Consider the following 13,794-nt stretch of genomic DNA (forward strand, 5'->3'; position numbering starts at 1 on the left):
GATCTGGGGGCTCCCGGGGGATGGGGGGAGGGGAGAAGGGACCCCCCCCCTCATTATACCCACCTCCCCCATTCCCCAGACCCCTCCCCCAGCCCCCCATGTCCTATGGGTCCCCCCATACCCTATAGCGCTCCCTATAGGACCCCCCACCCCTATGCCCCCCCCCCCGCCCAGATGGTTCCGCCCGCCCCGCCCGTTGCCGTGGGGACGAGGGGGCGGAGCCCGCAGGACCCGCAGTGGGCGGGGACTCGCCCAGAAGGGGCGGGGCCTGGGCGGGGGGAGCGGCTGCGGGTAAAGACCCCGAACCCGGGACCCACGGATCTGTGGGGCTGGGGGGGGTGGAGCCGTGGAGTCTGTGCCCCATGGATCTGTGGGGCTGGGGGGGATGGAGCCGTGGAGTCCGTGCCCCACGGATCTGTGGGGCTGGGGGGGATGGAGCCGTGGAGTCCGTGCCCCATGGATCTGTGGGGCTGGGGGGGTGGAGCCGTGGAGTCTGTGCCCCATGGATCTGTGGGGCTGGGGGGGGTGGAGCCGTGGAGTCTGTGCCCCACGGATCTGTGGGGCTGGGGGGGATGGAGCCGTGGAGTCCGTGCCCCATAGATCTGTGGGGCGGGGCTGGTGGTGCCGAATCCATGGGGCTGAGCTGGGGGTGCGGAGCTGCTGCCCCACGGATCCGTGGGGCTGGGGCTGCCCGGGCGCCCCCCGACCCAGCTGTGGGGCATGGCCCCGCCCATCCCGGGCCCCGCCCATCCCGGGCCCCGCCCACCTCTGACCACACCCCGCTCTGACACCGCTCACCCCACCCGGCCCCGCCCTCCCGCCCCGCCCCTCTCCCTTTGCAGCCAATGGAGCTCCGGGGCGCTCCGCGGCCCCGCCCCTGACCCCGCCCCTCTCCGTTTGCAGCCAATGGGGTTCCCCATTACCCCTATGGAATGTAGGGTGTAACATCCACCCCCATTACCCCCTATGGGATGGAGGGCGGCAACGTCTACCCCATTAACCCCTATGGGATAGAAGGTGCCAACATCCACCCCCATTAACCCCTATGGGATAGAAGATGCCCCATTAACCCCTATGGGATAGAAGGTGTCGATATATACCCCATTAAACCCTATGGGATAGAGGGTGTCGATATATACCCCATTAACCCCTATGGGGTAGAAGGTGCCCCATTAACCCCTATGGGATATAGGGCGACACCGTCTACCCCCATTGACCCCTATGGGACGCAGGGCGGCACCATCCACCCCCATACAACCCGCATAGAACTCCTGGGTCCTCCCTTGGCCCCGCCCCTCGCCGCAGCCGACGGGTCCCCGGCCCCGCCCCTCTCCCCTCCCAGCCAATGGGGCTCTCCCCGGCGCCACCCTGACCCCGCCCCTCTCCCCTCCCAGCCAATGGGGCTCCCGGCCCCGCCCCTGCCCGCCCCTCCTGACGGCGCTCGGCGTCGCCCCCGCTCTTCCCGCGATGCCCGCGGCCGGGCCGGGGGTCCCGGGCTCCCGAGCGGGGCCTGCGGGGGCTCCGGGGGCGGGCGCGGCGCCCTGGGCCGCGCTGGGGCTGGCGGGGCTGCCCGGGCTGGCGGGGCGGGCGCGGCGGGCGCTGCTCCGGGCGCTGCTCCGGGCCGGGGTGGCGGCGGCGGCGCTGCTGCTGCTGCTCTGGGCCGCGCTTTTCCTCTACGGCTCCTTCTACTGCTGGGCCGTGCCCGCGCTGGCCGAGCTGCGGCCCGTGCACTTCACCTTCCGGTGGGTCTGGGGTCTATGGGGTCCATGGGCCCGTGCACTTCACCTTCCGGTGGGTCTGGGGTCTATGGGGCAGGGTCTGGGGTCTATGGGGTCCATGGGCCCGTGCACTTCACCTTCCGGTGGGTCTGGGGGATCTGTGGGTCCATGGGGTCCATGGGGCGGGTGTGGGGTCCATGGGCCCGTGCACTTCACCTTCCGGTGAGGGGGGTCTGGGGGGTCTATGGGCCAGGGTCTGGGGTCTATGGGGCAGGGTCTGGGGTCTATGGGGTCCATGGGCTGTGCACTTCACCTTCCGGTGGGTCTGGGGTCCGTGGGGTCTATGGGGTCTGTGGGGTCCATGGGGTCCATGGCCCGTGCACTTCACCTTCCGGTGGGTCTGGGGGATCTATGGGTCCATGGGGTCTATGGGGCGGGCGTGGGGTCCATGGGGCAGGGTATGGGGTCCATGGGCCCGTGCACTTCGCCTTCCGGTGAGTGGGGGTCTGTGGGGACTGTGGGGTCCATGGGGCGGGTGTGGGGTCCATGGGCCCGTGCACTTCACCTTCCGGTGGGTCTGGGCTCTGTGGGGCAACGGTGTGGGGTCCATGGGGCGGGTGTGGGGTCTGCACCCCGGTTTTGCCCCATTTCCCCCCATTTTCGGGCAGGACCGACTGCGACCCCCCCGGCCCCGAACTTTGCTCCTTCCCCAGCGCCAACGTCTCCCTGGGGGGCAGGGACAAGGTCAGTTGGGGGGCGCCCCATAGATCTGGGGGGCAGGGGGGGGCGGGGGGAGCTTGGATCTGTGGAGCTTGGGGCATCCCCATAGATCTGGGGGGGCTGGGGAGTCCCATGGATCTGTGGCGGGGGCTGCCCCATAGATCTGTGGGGCAGGACCTGGATGGGGTGGGTCCCATAGATCTATGGGGCTGGGATTTGGGGGAGTTCTGCCCCCCAGATCTATGGGGCAGGAGCTGTGTTTGGGGGGTGGGGGGGGGTGTGACACCCCATAGATCTGTGGCGTGGGGGTTGGGGGGAGTCCCATGGATCTATGGGGCTGTGTCAGGGGGTCCTGCCCCATAGATCCATGGGTCAGCCCCACATCTCCCACAGCTGGGGGAGCTGCACCGTGTGTCTCTGGGGCTGGATTTGGGGGCTGCCCCATAGGTCTGTGGGTCAGGGGGTGCATTTAGGGGGTCCTGCCCCACAGATCTATGGGTCAGCCCCATAGATCCATGGGTCAGCCCCACATCTCCCACAGCTGGGGGAGCTGCACCGGGTGTCCTAGGGGCTGGATTTGGGGGGTTCGATGTCTCCCAGCTCCGTGGGGCTGTGTCGGGGCCCTGCCCCACAGATCCGTGGGTCAGCCCCACACGTCCCGCAGGCGCTGCAGCTGGGGCAGCTGTACCAGGTGTCGCTGGAGCTGGAGCTGCCGGAGTCGCCCGCGAACCGAGCGCTGGGGATGTTCCTGGTCAGCGGCACCGCCTACGGCCCCGGGGGGCGCCCCATAGCGACGGCGCAGAGAGCGGTCAGTGCCCCACACATGGGGGGCAGGGGAGCGGTCAGTGCCCCACACCTGGGGGGCAGGGGAGCGGTCAGTGCCCCACACATGGGGGGCAGGGGGAGTGGTCAGTGCCCCACACTTGGGGGGCAGGGGAGCGGTCAGTGCCCCACACATGGGGGGCAGGGGGTCCCCATAGTGAGCGGTCAGTGCCCCACACTTGGGGGGCAGGGGAGCGGTCAGTGCCCCACACCTGGGGGGCAGGGGGTCCCCATAGTGAGCGGTCAGTGCCCCACACCTGGGGGGCAGGGGGTCCCCATAGTGAGCGGTCAGTGCCCCACACTTGGGGGGCAGGGGGAGCGGTCAGTGCCCCACACATGGGGGGCAGGGGGTCCCCATAGTGAGCGGTCAGTGCCCCACACATGGGGGGCAGGGGGTCCCCATAGTGAGCGGTCAGTGCCCCACACATGGGGGGCAGGGGAGCGGTCAGTGCCCCACACATGGGGGGCAGGGGGTCCCCATAGTGAGCGGTCAGTGCCCCACACCTGAGGGGCAGGGGGTCCCCATTTTTTGGGTCCATTTTCTCCATTTTTTGGGTCCATTTTCCCCATTTCTGGGTCCGTTCTCTCCATTTTTTTTGCCCATTTTTGCCCGTTTTCACCCCAATTCCAGGCTCCGGGCCCTGCACTCCCTGCTGTTCCCTGACCCGGTTTTGCCCGTTTTCGCCCGTTTTCGCCCCATTTCCAGGCCCTGCTCCATTACCGCTCCCCCCGCTCCGGGCCCTGCACTCCCTGCTGTTCCCTGACCCGTTTTTGCCCGTTTTCGCCCGTTTTCGCCCCATTTCCAGGCCATGCTCCATTACCGCTCCCCCTGCTCCGGGCCCTGCACTCCCTGCTGTTCCCTGACCCGTTTTTGCCCGTTTTCGCCCGTTTTCGCCCCATTTCCAGGCCATGCTCCATTACCGCTCCCCCTGCTCCGGGCCCTGCACTCCCTGCTGTTCCCTGACCCGTTTTTGCCCGTTTTCGCCCGTTTTCGCCCCATTTCCAGGCCCTGCTCCATTACCGCTCCCCCTGCTCCGGGCCCTGCACTCCCTGCTGTTCCCTGACCCGTTTTTGCCCGTTTTCGCCCGTTTTCGCCCCATTTCCAGGCCATGCTCCATTACCGCTCCCCCTGCTCCGGGCCCTGCACTCCCTGCTGTTCCCTGACCCGTTTTTGCCCGTTTTCGCCCGTTTTCGCCCCATTTCCAGGCCATGCTCCATTACCGCTCCCCCCTGCTCCGGGCCCTGCACTCCCTGCTGTTCCCTGACCCGTTTTTGCCCGTTTTCGCCCGTTTTCGCCCCATTTCCAGGCCATGCTCCATTACCGCTCCCCCCTGCTCCGGGCCCTGCACTCCCTGCTGTTCCCTGACCCGTTTTTGCCCGTTTTCGCCCGTTTTCGCCCCATTTCCAGGCCATGCTCCATTACCGCTCCCCCCTGCTCCGGGCCCTGCACTCCCTGCTCTTCTCGCTGTGGCTCCTGGGGGGGCTCATGGAACAAAAGCAAACGCTGCGCGTGGAGCTGTTCGAGGGCTACAGGGAGGACCCGGTAGGGGGAGGGGCGGGGGGGGGGGGGGGCGGGGGGGGGTGGGGGATGTGGGGGAGGGGGAGCTTGGGGGCGTGGGGGGATGGGGAGGGGGGAGTGGGGGAGGTGGAAGGTGGGGGATGGGGGGATGGGGGATGGGGAGAGGGGAGTGGGGAAGGTGGGGGGATGGGGGGGATGGGGGAGGGGGGAGTGGGGGAGGTGGAAGGTGGGGGGATGGGGGGGGATGGGGGATGGGGAGAGGGGAGTGGGGAAGGTGGGGGGATGGGGGGGATGGGGGAGGGGGGAGTGGGGGAGGTGGAAGGTGGGGGGATGGGGGGGATGTGGAGGGGATGGGGGAGGGGGAATGGGGGTGATCTGGGGGGATGGGGGTGGGGGGGGGCGGGATGGGGAGTTTGGGGGGATGGGGGGGGATGGGGGGGATGTGGGGGAGGGGAAGTTTGGGGGCGTGGGGGGATGGGGAGGGGGGAGTGGGGGAGGTGGGGGATGGGGGGGATGTGGGGGGGAGGGGGGAGGGGGAATGGGGGTGATCTGGGGGGATGGGGGGGGGGATGGGGGGGGGGCGGGATGGGGAGTTTGGGGGGATGTGGGGGGGATGGGGGAGGGGGAATGGGGGTGATCTGGGGGGAGTGGGGTGGGGGGTGGGGGGATGGGGGTTTGGAATGGGGGGGCGGGATGGGGAGTTACGGGGGATGGGGGATGGGGGGAGATGGGGGGAGGGGCGGTTTTGAGGGGTGGGGGAATGAGGGGGAGGGGGGGATGGGGAGTTTGGGGACATGGGGGATGGGGGGGATGGGGAGATGGGGGGAGTGGGGGAGATGGAGGGGGGGGATGGGGAGGGAGGGGAGAGGGGGGAGGTGGAAGGTGGGGGGATGGGGGGGATGTGGGGGAGGGGGGGAATGAGGGGGATGGGGGAGATGGGGAGTTTGGGGGCGTGGGGGGATGGGGAGGAGGGGAGATGGGGGTGGGGATTGGGGGGGATGGGGGTTTGGGGGAGGGGGGATGAGGGGGTGGGGGAGAGGGGGGGTGGGGGGTTTGGGGGGGATTGAGGAGGGGGTGGGGGTGGGGAGATGGGGGGATGGGGGTGGGGGTTTGGGGAATGGGGTTTGGGGGAATGAGGTGTGGGGGCTTTGGGGGGGATGGGGGGGATGGGGGCTCCCTGGGGAGGGTTTGGGGGGACCCTGGGGGGATTTAGGGGGCTCCTGGGGGAGGTTTGGGGGCGTTTTGGGGGGATCTGTGGGGTGCTCTATGGGTCCTGCCCCCCATGTTCCCCAGTCTGTCCCTGTGGGTCTGGGGGTGTTTGGGGGTCCCTGTGGGCTGTTCTGTGGGTCTGGGGGTGCTCTATGGGTCCTGCCCCCCATGTTCCCCAGTCTGTCCCTGTGGGTCTGGAGGTGTTTGGGGGTCCCTGTGGGCTGTTCCGTGGGTCTGGGGGTGCTCTATGGGTCCTGCCCCCCATGTTCCCCAGTCCGTCCCTGTGGGTCTGGGGGTGTTTGGGGGTCCCTGTGGGGTGTTCCGTGGGTCTGGGGGTGCTCTATGGGTCCTGCCCCCCATGTTCCCCAGTCTGTCCCTGTGGGTCTGGGGGGGGTTTGGGGGATCTGTGGGGTGTTCTGTGGGTCTGGGGGTGTTTGGGGGTCCCTATGGGCTGTTCCGTGGGTCTGGGGGTGCTCTATGGGTCCTGCCCCCCATGTTCCCCAGTCTGTCCCTGTGGGTCTGGGGGTGTTTGGGGGTCCCTGTGGGGTGTTCCGTGGGTCTGGGGGTGCTCTATGGGTCCTGCCCCCCATGTTCCCCAGTCTGTCCCTGTGGGTCTGGGGGGGGGTTTGGGGGATCTGTGGGGTGTTCTGTGGGTCTGGGGGTGCTCTATGGGTCCTGCCCCCCATGTTCCCCAGTCTGTCCCTGTGGGTCTGGGGGTGTTTGGGGGTCCCTGTGGGCTGTTCCATGGGTCTGGGGGTGCTCTATGGGTCCTGCCCCCCATGTTCCCCAGTACGTCCCCACGGAGCGGCTGCAGCTGCAGCTCCAGAGCAAGCGGGTCCAGATCTATGGGGCGCAGCTGCGGTTGCACGCGCGGCTCTCGGGGATCAGGTACCGACCCATAGAGACCTGCCCCATAGACTGACCCATAGAGACCTGACCCATAGACTGACCCATAGAGACCTGACCCACAGACTGACCCATAGAGACCTGCCCCATAGACTGACCCATAGAGACCTGACCCACAGACTGCCCCATAACCAGGCTCTCGGGGATCAGGTACCGACCCATAGGGTGACCCATAGAGACCTGCCCCATAGAGTGACCCATAGACTGACCCATAACCCTGACCCACAGGCCTGCCCCATAGCCCTGACCCATAACCCTGACCCACAGGCCTGCCCCATAGCCAGGCTCGCGGGCATCAGGTACTGACCCATAACCCTGACCCATAGAGTGACCCACAGAGTGACCCACAGACCTGCCCCGTAGCCCTGAACCACAGCCGGCCCCATAGCGTGACCCATAGATCAGCCCCATAGTGTTACCCATAGCATGACCCATAGTGTGCCCCATAGATCAGCCCCACAGCCTGCCCCATAGTGTGACCCAGAGCCTGCCCCATAGCATGACCCATAGATCAGCCCCATGGCGTGCCCCATAGATCCACCCCACAGCCTGCCCCAGAGCTTTACCCATAGCTTTACCCATAGTGTGCCCCATAGATCTGTCCCACATCCTGCCCCATAGATCAGCCCCATGATGTGCCCCATGGTGTGCCCCATAGATCTGCCCCATAGCTTTACCCATAGCATGACCCATAGATCAGCCCCATGTCCTGCCCCATAGCTCTGCCCCATAGCTCTGCCCCATAGCTCCGCCCCCAGCTCCGCCCCCAGCTCCGCCCCCAGCTCCGCCCCAGCTCTGCGCCCGCCCCCCAGGTACCTCCTGTACCATTTCCCGCTGAGCTCGGCCCTGGTGGGCGTGGCCGGGAACTTCGCGCTGCTGAGCGCGGCGCTGCTGCTGGGCTGCCTGCGCTGGGCCCCGCCCCCCCGACGGGAGAGGCCCCGCCCCCCGCCGCAGACCCCGCCCCCTGCACGGGTGAGGCCCCGGGCGCGAACCCAGACCCCGCCCCCAACCCAAACCCCGCCCCCTGTCCCGGTGAGACCCCACTCACCAACCCAGACCCCGCCCCCCAACTCAGACCCCGCCCCCAAACAAGACCCCGCCCACTAACCCAGACCCCGACCCCTGTCCCGGTGAGACCCCGCCCACCAAACCAGACCCCGCCCACCAACACAAACCACACCCCGCCCACCAACCCAGACCCCGCCCACCAACCCGGACCCCACCCCACCCACCAACCCAGACCCCGCCCCCCAACCCAGACCCCGCCCCACAACCCCGCCCCCCACCCGGGTGAGGCCCCACCCACCAACCCAGACCCAGCCCCCCGCCCACAAACCTCAAACCCCACCCATAACCCCACCCACTACCAAGCCCGGCCCAGAACACAAACCCCGCCCACAAGCCAAACCCCGCCCACACCAAAGCCCCGCCCACAAACTATGGACCCTGCCCACAAACCCCAAACCCCGCCCACAACCCCAAACACGGGAGGGGGGGGGCAGAGTGGGGGAGGGGCCTCACTCACCTGCCCCTCCCCCCCCCCCCCCAGGCTGAAGGCAGCGAAGGGGCCGGAACCGCCCAGAGGGGGGAGGAGCCAAAGGAGGAGGAAGGTGGGGGAGGGGCGGGGGGAGGGGCCAAAGGAGGAGGAAGGTGGGGGAGGGGCGGGGGGAGAAAGGTGGGGGAGGGGAAGGGAGGGGGAGGAGCCAAAGGGGGAGGAGGGTGGGGGAGGGGCGTGGGGTGATCAGGGAGTGGGGGAGGGGAATGAAGGGTGGGGGGTCTGGGGGGGAGGGGCTCTGACTGATTCCCCTCCCCCCCGCAGGCCCCGCCCCCACGCGGGAGGAACCGGAAGTTGTGGGAGCGACGGAGCCGAGCGCAGGTGGGGGAGGGGCCGCCCCAAATCCCCCCCGAGGAGTGCGGGAGGGACCCAGGAGTTCGGGGCGGACCCAGGAGTTCGGGGGGGGACCCAGGAGTTCGGGGGGGACCCAGGAATTCGGGGGGGGACCCAGGAGTTCGGGGGGGACCCAGGAGTTCGGGGGGACCACATCTCCCCTCCCCCCCCCGCCCAGAGCCCGAACCCCCCCGGGAGGAGGAAGAGGAAACCAAACAGGAAGAGGAAGTGGAAACCAAACAGGAAGAAGAGGAGGAAGAGGAAGCCTCGCCCACCTCGCCCCTCCCCCACGATGGCCACGCCCACCCCCCCGGCCCCTCCCCCCGGCGCCGCCTCCTCTGCTCCAGCTCCTGACCCCGCCCCTCCCCCCCCCCGTGCTTGTGGCCTTAGCGGGGGAGGGGCTGACACGCCCATATCACATGACCCCCCCTCCCCCCCCCCCAACCACCCACCACCACGTGACCAAACCCGGAAGTGCCGCTGCCAATCGGGGGTTCCACCCCCCCCCAGTAAATAAACGGAACCAGAGGAAGTGGAGGCGGAGCCGCTTTATTGTGACCCCTCCCCCACCCGGGGGTACAATGGGGGGAAGGGGGGGTCACGGGGGTGGGGGAGGGGCGCCCTCAGGGCTCCTTGCGCAGCTGCTTCCCCACCGGGTCCACCAGGATCACGACGCCCCAGGCCCCCACGCCTGGGGGGACACGGGGTCACGGTCACACCCCCCCCCCCCCCGTTACCATGGGGACCCCCGGGCTCCTCCCTCCCCGCTGGCCCCGCCCTCCCCACCCCTCCCTGCTGCCCCACCCCTCAGAGCCACGCCCCTCATTGCTGGTTCCTCCCTGCTGGCCCCGCCCTTCAACGATGGCCCCGCCCTCCCCTCACCACTTCCCCGATGGCCCCGCCCCTCCACGCTCCCCCTGCCCCTTCCTGCTCGCCCCACCTCTCCTCGATGGCCCCGCCCCCCCGGCCCCGCCCCTCCCCGGTGGCCCCACCCCTCCCCGATGGCCCCTCCTCTGCCCTATGGCCCCGCCTCCAAACGCTGCCCCCGCCCCCCCGGCCCCGCCCCTCCCGCCGGCCCCGCCCCTCTCCGATGCCCCCGCCCCTCCCCGCTGGTCCTGCTGCTCCCCGTTGGCCCCGCCCCTCCCCGCCGGCCCCGCTCCTCCCCGATGTCCCCGCTCCTCCCCGATGTCCCCGCTCCTCCCCGATGGCCCCGCCCCTCCCAGCCGACCCCGCCCCTCCCCGCCCCTCACCGATGGCCCCGCCCCTCACCGATGGCCCCGCCCCTCACCGATGGCCAGCGTGATCTGCGCGATGGTCGCCATGGTGGGCGGGACCCCCCTCCTGAGGCTGCTCCGGGGGCCCCGGTAAATCCAGAGCGCGGCCGCCAGGAGCCCCGCGCCGCTCAGGACCCGGCAGCTCCAGCAGCGCCCGAACAGCGCCCGCCGCTCCGGGCCCGGCCCGGGACCGCGATCCGAACCGGGACCCGAACCGGGATCCCACCCGGGCCCCGAGCCGGGACTCGAACCTGGAGCGGCCATGGCGAGGGCACCGGGGGGGGTGGGGTGGGGGTTGGGGGGGCGGGTCCCGAGCTGCGTCACTTCCGCCAGGGCACGGGCCGGCGCGCCACGTTGTCCCCGGTCTCGGCGGCTTCGCGCAGCGCGGCCCCGATCAAACGGTTCAGGCGCTCCCGCTCGGCCACGAGTTCGGGACCAACCTCGGGCAGCGCCTGCGGGGACGGGGGGTCAGGGACCCCAAACCACCCCAAACAACCCAACCGGGGGTCAGGGACCCCAAACCACCCCAAACAACCCCCCCACCAACCGGGGGTCAGGGACCCCAAACAACCCCCCCACCAACCCCCACCCAACCCCCAACCCAACCAACCCAACCCAACCCCAACCCCAACCCAACCCCCCTTCAGCCGCTCCCGCTCGGCCACGAGTTCGGGACCAACCCCGGGCGGCGCCTGCGGGGACGGGGGGTCAGGGACCCAAAACCACCCCAAACAACCCAACCCCCCCCCCCCCCCCGTCCGCCCCGCCCCCACCTTGAGCCGCTCGCGCCGCCGCTCCTCCCCCGCCCCCAGCGCCGCCCACAGCGCGACCCCCACGGCCACGGGCACCGCGCCCCGCGCCAGCGCGCGCGCCCACGCCATGGCGGCCAGAGCGCCGCTTCCGGTGGCGCTTCCGGCGGCGCTCTACCCACCCCCTTCCCTTCCCCCCTTCCCCGTCCGCCTACCATAGAGAGCGGGGCTGGGACGACGCGACACCCACCCCCCGGTGTTCACCCACCCCCCCCGCTACCGGGACACGCGTGGAACACGAGGCGGGAACCACAACGAGGCGACGTTTATAATGAGCTTTATTGGCCGTCAACCGCACTCCTGGGTCCCCCCCACACTCCTGGTCCCCCCCGAACTCCTGGGTCCCTCCCGCACTCCTGGGCCCCCCCCGAACTCCTGGGTCCTTCCCCGCACTCCTGGGTCCTTCCCCGAACTCCTGGGTCCCTCCCGAACTCCTGGGTCCCTCCGTCCGTCCCTCGGCGGCTCCTGCGGGAGGAAAAGGCGGCGTTGAGGCGGCGGAGCCCCCGGGAAGGACCGGGAGGGACCCACGCAGCCCCGGGGAGCCCCGCGAAGCCCCCACGCACCCCGTGTCCCGGCCCACGAGGGTAGAACCGGCGGACGCGGCCGCCGGCACCGAAGACTTTGGCACCGGTCGCTGCTTTTCCTCCGCGCACACCGGGACCGGCACGGAACGCCGGGACCGCCAAGAACGGGAGGGACCGGACCCCCCCCCCCCCCCAAAAACCGGACGCCCAGGAACGGGAGGGACCCCGAGACCCCCAAACCGGACCCCTCCCCCCAAACCGGACCCCCCAGGAACCGGAGGGGAACCGAACCCCCCCAAACCGGACCCCCCGGAACGGGAGGGACCCCGGGACCCCAAACCGGACCCCCCAGGAACGGGAGGGACCCGGACCCCCCACCCCCAAACCCGATCGCCCCCCCCCGATCGCCCCCCGTCCCGCACCCCCGGTTCCTCCCCCGGGAAAGCGGCGCCGCGGCCCCGAGCGGCGCCTTTAAACCCAGCGCAATGGGCGGGGCCTGCGCGGACCAATCAGAGCTCGGAGCGCAGGGCCCCGCGGTCCCACGTGAGGTGGGAGGAGCCTGGGGGTCCCCAAACCAAGGGGACCCCAAACCCCCCCCCACGGGACCCCAACCCAGGGACCCCAAACCAAGGGGGGGTCACCCTGCAAACAACGTGTCCCCAATGTCCCCAATGTCCCCATAAACGGGGGAGGCCCCACCCCCCAAAACTCACCCGACTGCTGCTGCTCGTTGGGGGGCACGGGGGGAGGTGGGGACCCCCTCCCGGACTCCTGGGTCCCTCCCGGACTCCTGGGTCCCTCCCGGACTCCTGGGCCCTCCCCGAACTCCTGGGTCCCTCCCGGACTCCTGGGTCCTCCCCCGAACTCCTGGGTCCCCCCCGGACGCCTGGGTCCCTCCCGGACTCCTGGGTCCGCCCCCGAACTCCTGGGTCTCTCCCGAACTCCTGGGTCCCTCCCGAACTCCTGGGTCCCCCCCCGAACTCCTGGGTCCCTCCCCGAACTCCTGGGTCCCTCCCGAACTCCTGGGTCCCTCCTGAACTCCTGGGTCCCTCCCCCGAACTCCTGGGTCCCTCCCGAACTCCTGGGTCCCTCCCGAACTCCTGGGTCCCTCCCGAACTCCTGGGTCCCTCCCCCGAACTCCTGGGTCCCTCCCGGACTCCTGGGTCCGCCCCCGAACTCCTGGGTCTCTCCCGAACTCCTGGGTCCCTCCCGAACTCCTGGGTCCCTCCCGAACTCCTGGGTCTCCCCCCCGAACTCCTGGGTCCCTCCCGAACTCCTGGGTCCCCTCCCGAACTCCTGGGTCCCTCCCGGACTCCTTGGCCCTCCCCGAACTCCTGGGTCCCTCCCCCGAACTCCTGGGTCCCCTCCCGAACTCCTGGGTCCCTCCCGGACTCCTGGGTCCCCTCCCGAACTCCTGGGTCCCTCCCGAACTCCTGGGTCCCCTCCCGGACGCCTGGGTCCCTCCCGAACTCCTGGGTCCCTCCCGGACTCCTGGGTCCCTCCCCCGAACTCCTGGGTCCCTCCCGAACTCCTGGGTCTCTCCCGAACTCCTGGGTCCCTCCCGAACTCCTGGGTCCCCCCCCGAACTCCTGGGTCCCTCCCCCGAACTCCTGGGTCCCTCCCGGACTCCTGGGTCCCTCCCGAACTCCTGGGTCCACCCCCCGAACTCCTGGGTCCCTCCCGAACTCCTGGGTCCCTCCCCCGAACTCCTGGGTCCCTCCCGAACTCCTGGGTCCCTCCCCCGAACTCCTGGGTCCCTCCCGAACTCCTGGGTCCCTCCCGAACTCCTGGGTCCACCCCCCGAACTCCTGGGTCCCTCCCGAACTCCTGGGTCCCTCCCCCCGAACTCCTGGGTCCCTCCCGAACTCCTGGGTCCCTCCCGAACTCCTGGGTCCCTCCCCCGAACTCCTGGGTCCCTCCCGAGCTCCTGGGTCCCTCCCCCGAACTCCTGGGTCCCTCCCGAACTCCTGGGTCCCTCCCGAACTCCTGGGTCCACCCCCCGAACTCCTGGGTCCACCCCCCGAACTCCTGGGTCCCCCCCGAACTCCTGGGTCCCTCCCGAACTCCTGGGTCCCACCCCGAACTCCTGGGTCCCTCCCGAACTCCTGGGTCCCCTCCCGAACTCCTGGGTCCCTCCCGAACTCCTGGGTCCCTCCTGGACTCCTGGGTCCACTCCTGAACTCCTGGGTCCCTCCCGAACTCCTGGGTCCCTCCCGGACTCCTGGGTCCCCAAACTCCTGGGTCCCTCCCGAACTCCTGGGTCCACTCCTGAACTCCTGGGTCCCTCCCGAACTCCTGGGTCCCCTCCCCGAACTCCTGGGTCCCCTCCCGAACTCCTGGGTCCCTCCCGGACTCCTGGGTCCCCTCCCGAACTCCTGGGTCCCCTCCCGAACTCCTGGGTCCCT

General features: G+C 70.0%; 2 protein-coding genes and 1 non-coding gene across 3 annotated transcripts; 1 reads left to right on the plus strand and 2 right to left on the minus strand.

Moving 5' to 3' along the window:
- The first annotated feature begins 1,441 nt into the window (after positions 1–1,441).
- On the plus strand, positions 1,442–9,314 carry BSCL2 (BSCL2 lipid droplet biogenesis associated, seipin). The gene is made up of 9 exons (XM_071801463.1): positions 1,442–1,742; positions 2,387–2,462; positions 3,103–3,246; positions 4,669–4,803; positions 6,779–6,876; positions 7,707–7,866; positions 8,444–8,504; positions 8,714–8,770; positions 8,961–9,314. The coding sequence occupies exons 1-9, from the start codon at positions 1,468–1,470 to the stop codon at positions 9,134–9,136; spliced, it is 1,182 nt and encodes a 393-aa protein (XP_071657564.1). The 5' UTR covers positions 1,442–1,467; the 3' UTR covers positions 9,137–9,314.
- A 38-nt stretch (positions 9,315–9,352) lies between these two features.
- Positions 9,353–10,983, minus strand: LOC139826254 (uncharacterized; the record flags this gene model as incomplete). Its single annotated transcript, XM_071801445.1, has 3 exons — positions 9,353–9,473; positions 10,071–10,508; positions 10,830–10,983. Coding segments are annotated over 3 exons (660 nt in total), but the record flags the coding sequence as incomplete, so codon positions are not given.
- Positions 10,984–11,429: 446 nt separating this feature from the next.
- LOC139826296 (small nucleolar RNA SNORA57) lies at positions 11,430–11,561 on the minus strand. The gene has a single exon (XR_011736241.1). It is a non-coding gene; the product is annotated as a small nucleolar RNA SNORA57 (small nucleolar RNA).
- Between the last annotated feature and the right edge of the window lie 2,233 nt (positions 11,562–13,794).

Source organism: Patagioenas fasciata, chromosome 39 (assembly GCF_037038585.1).
Source record: "Patagioenas fasciata isolate bPatFas1 chromosome 39, bPatFas1.hap1, whole genome shotgun sequence".
Classification (NCBI taxonomy): domain Eukaryota; kingdom Metazoa; phylum Chordata; class Aves; order Columbiformes; family Columbidae; genus Patagioenas; species Patagioenas fasciata.

Bases quoted from the DNA above. Each gene is read 5' to 3' on its own strand.
- BSCL2 (XM_071801463.1), top strand. From the start codon at position 1,468: ATGCCCGCGGCCGGGCCGGGGGTCCCGGGCTCCCGAGCGGGGCCTGCG. The intron at 2,463-3,102 runs GTCAGTTGGGGG...CACGTCCCGCAG, and splicing joins CCCTGGGGGGCAGGGACAAG to GCGCTGCAGCTGGGGCAGCT. The intron at 8,505-8,713 runs GTGGGGGAGGGG...TCCCCCCCGCAG, and splicing joins GGAGCCAAAGGAGGAGGAAG to GCCCCGCCCCCACGCGGGAG.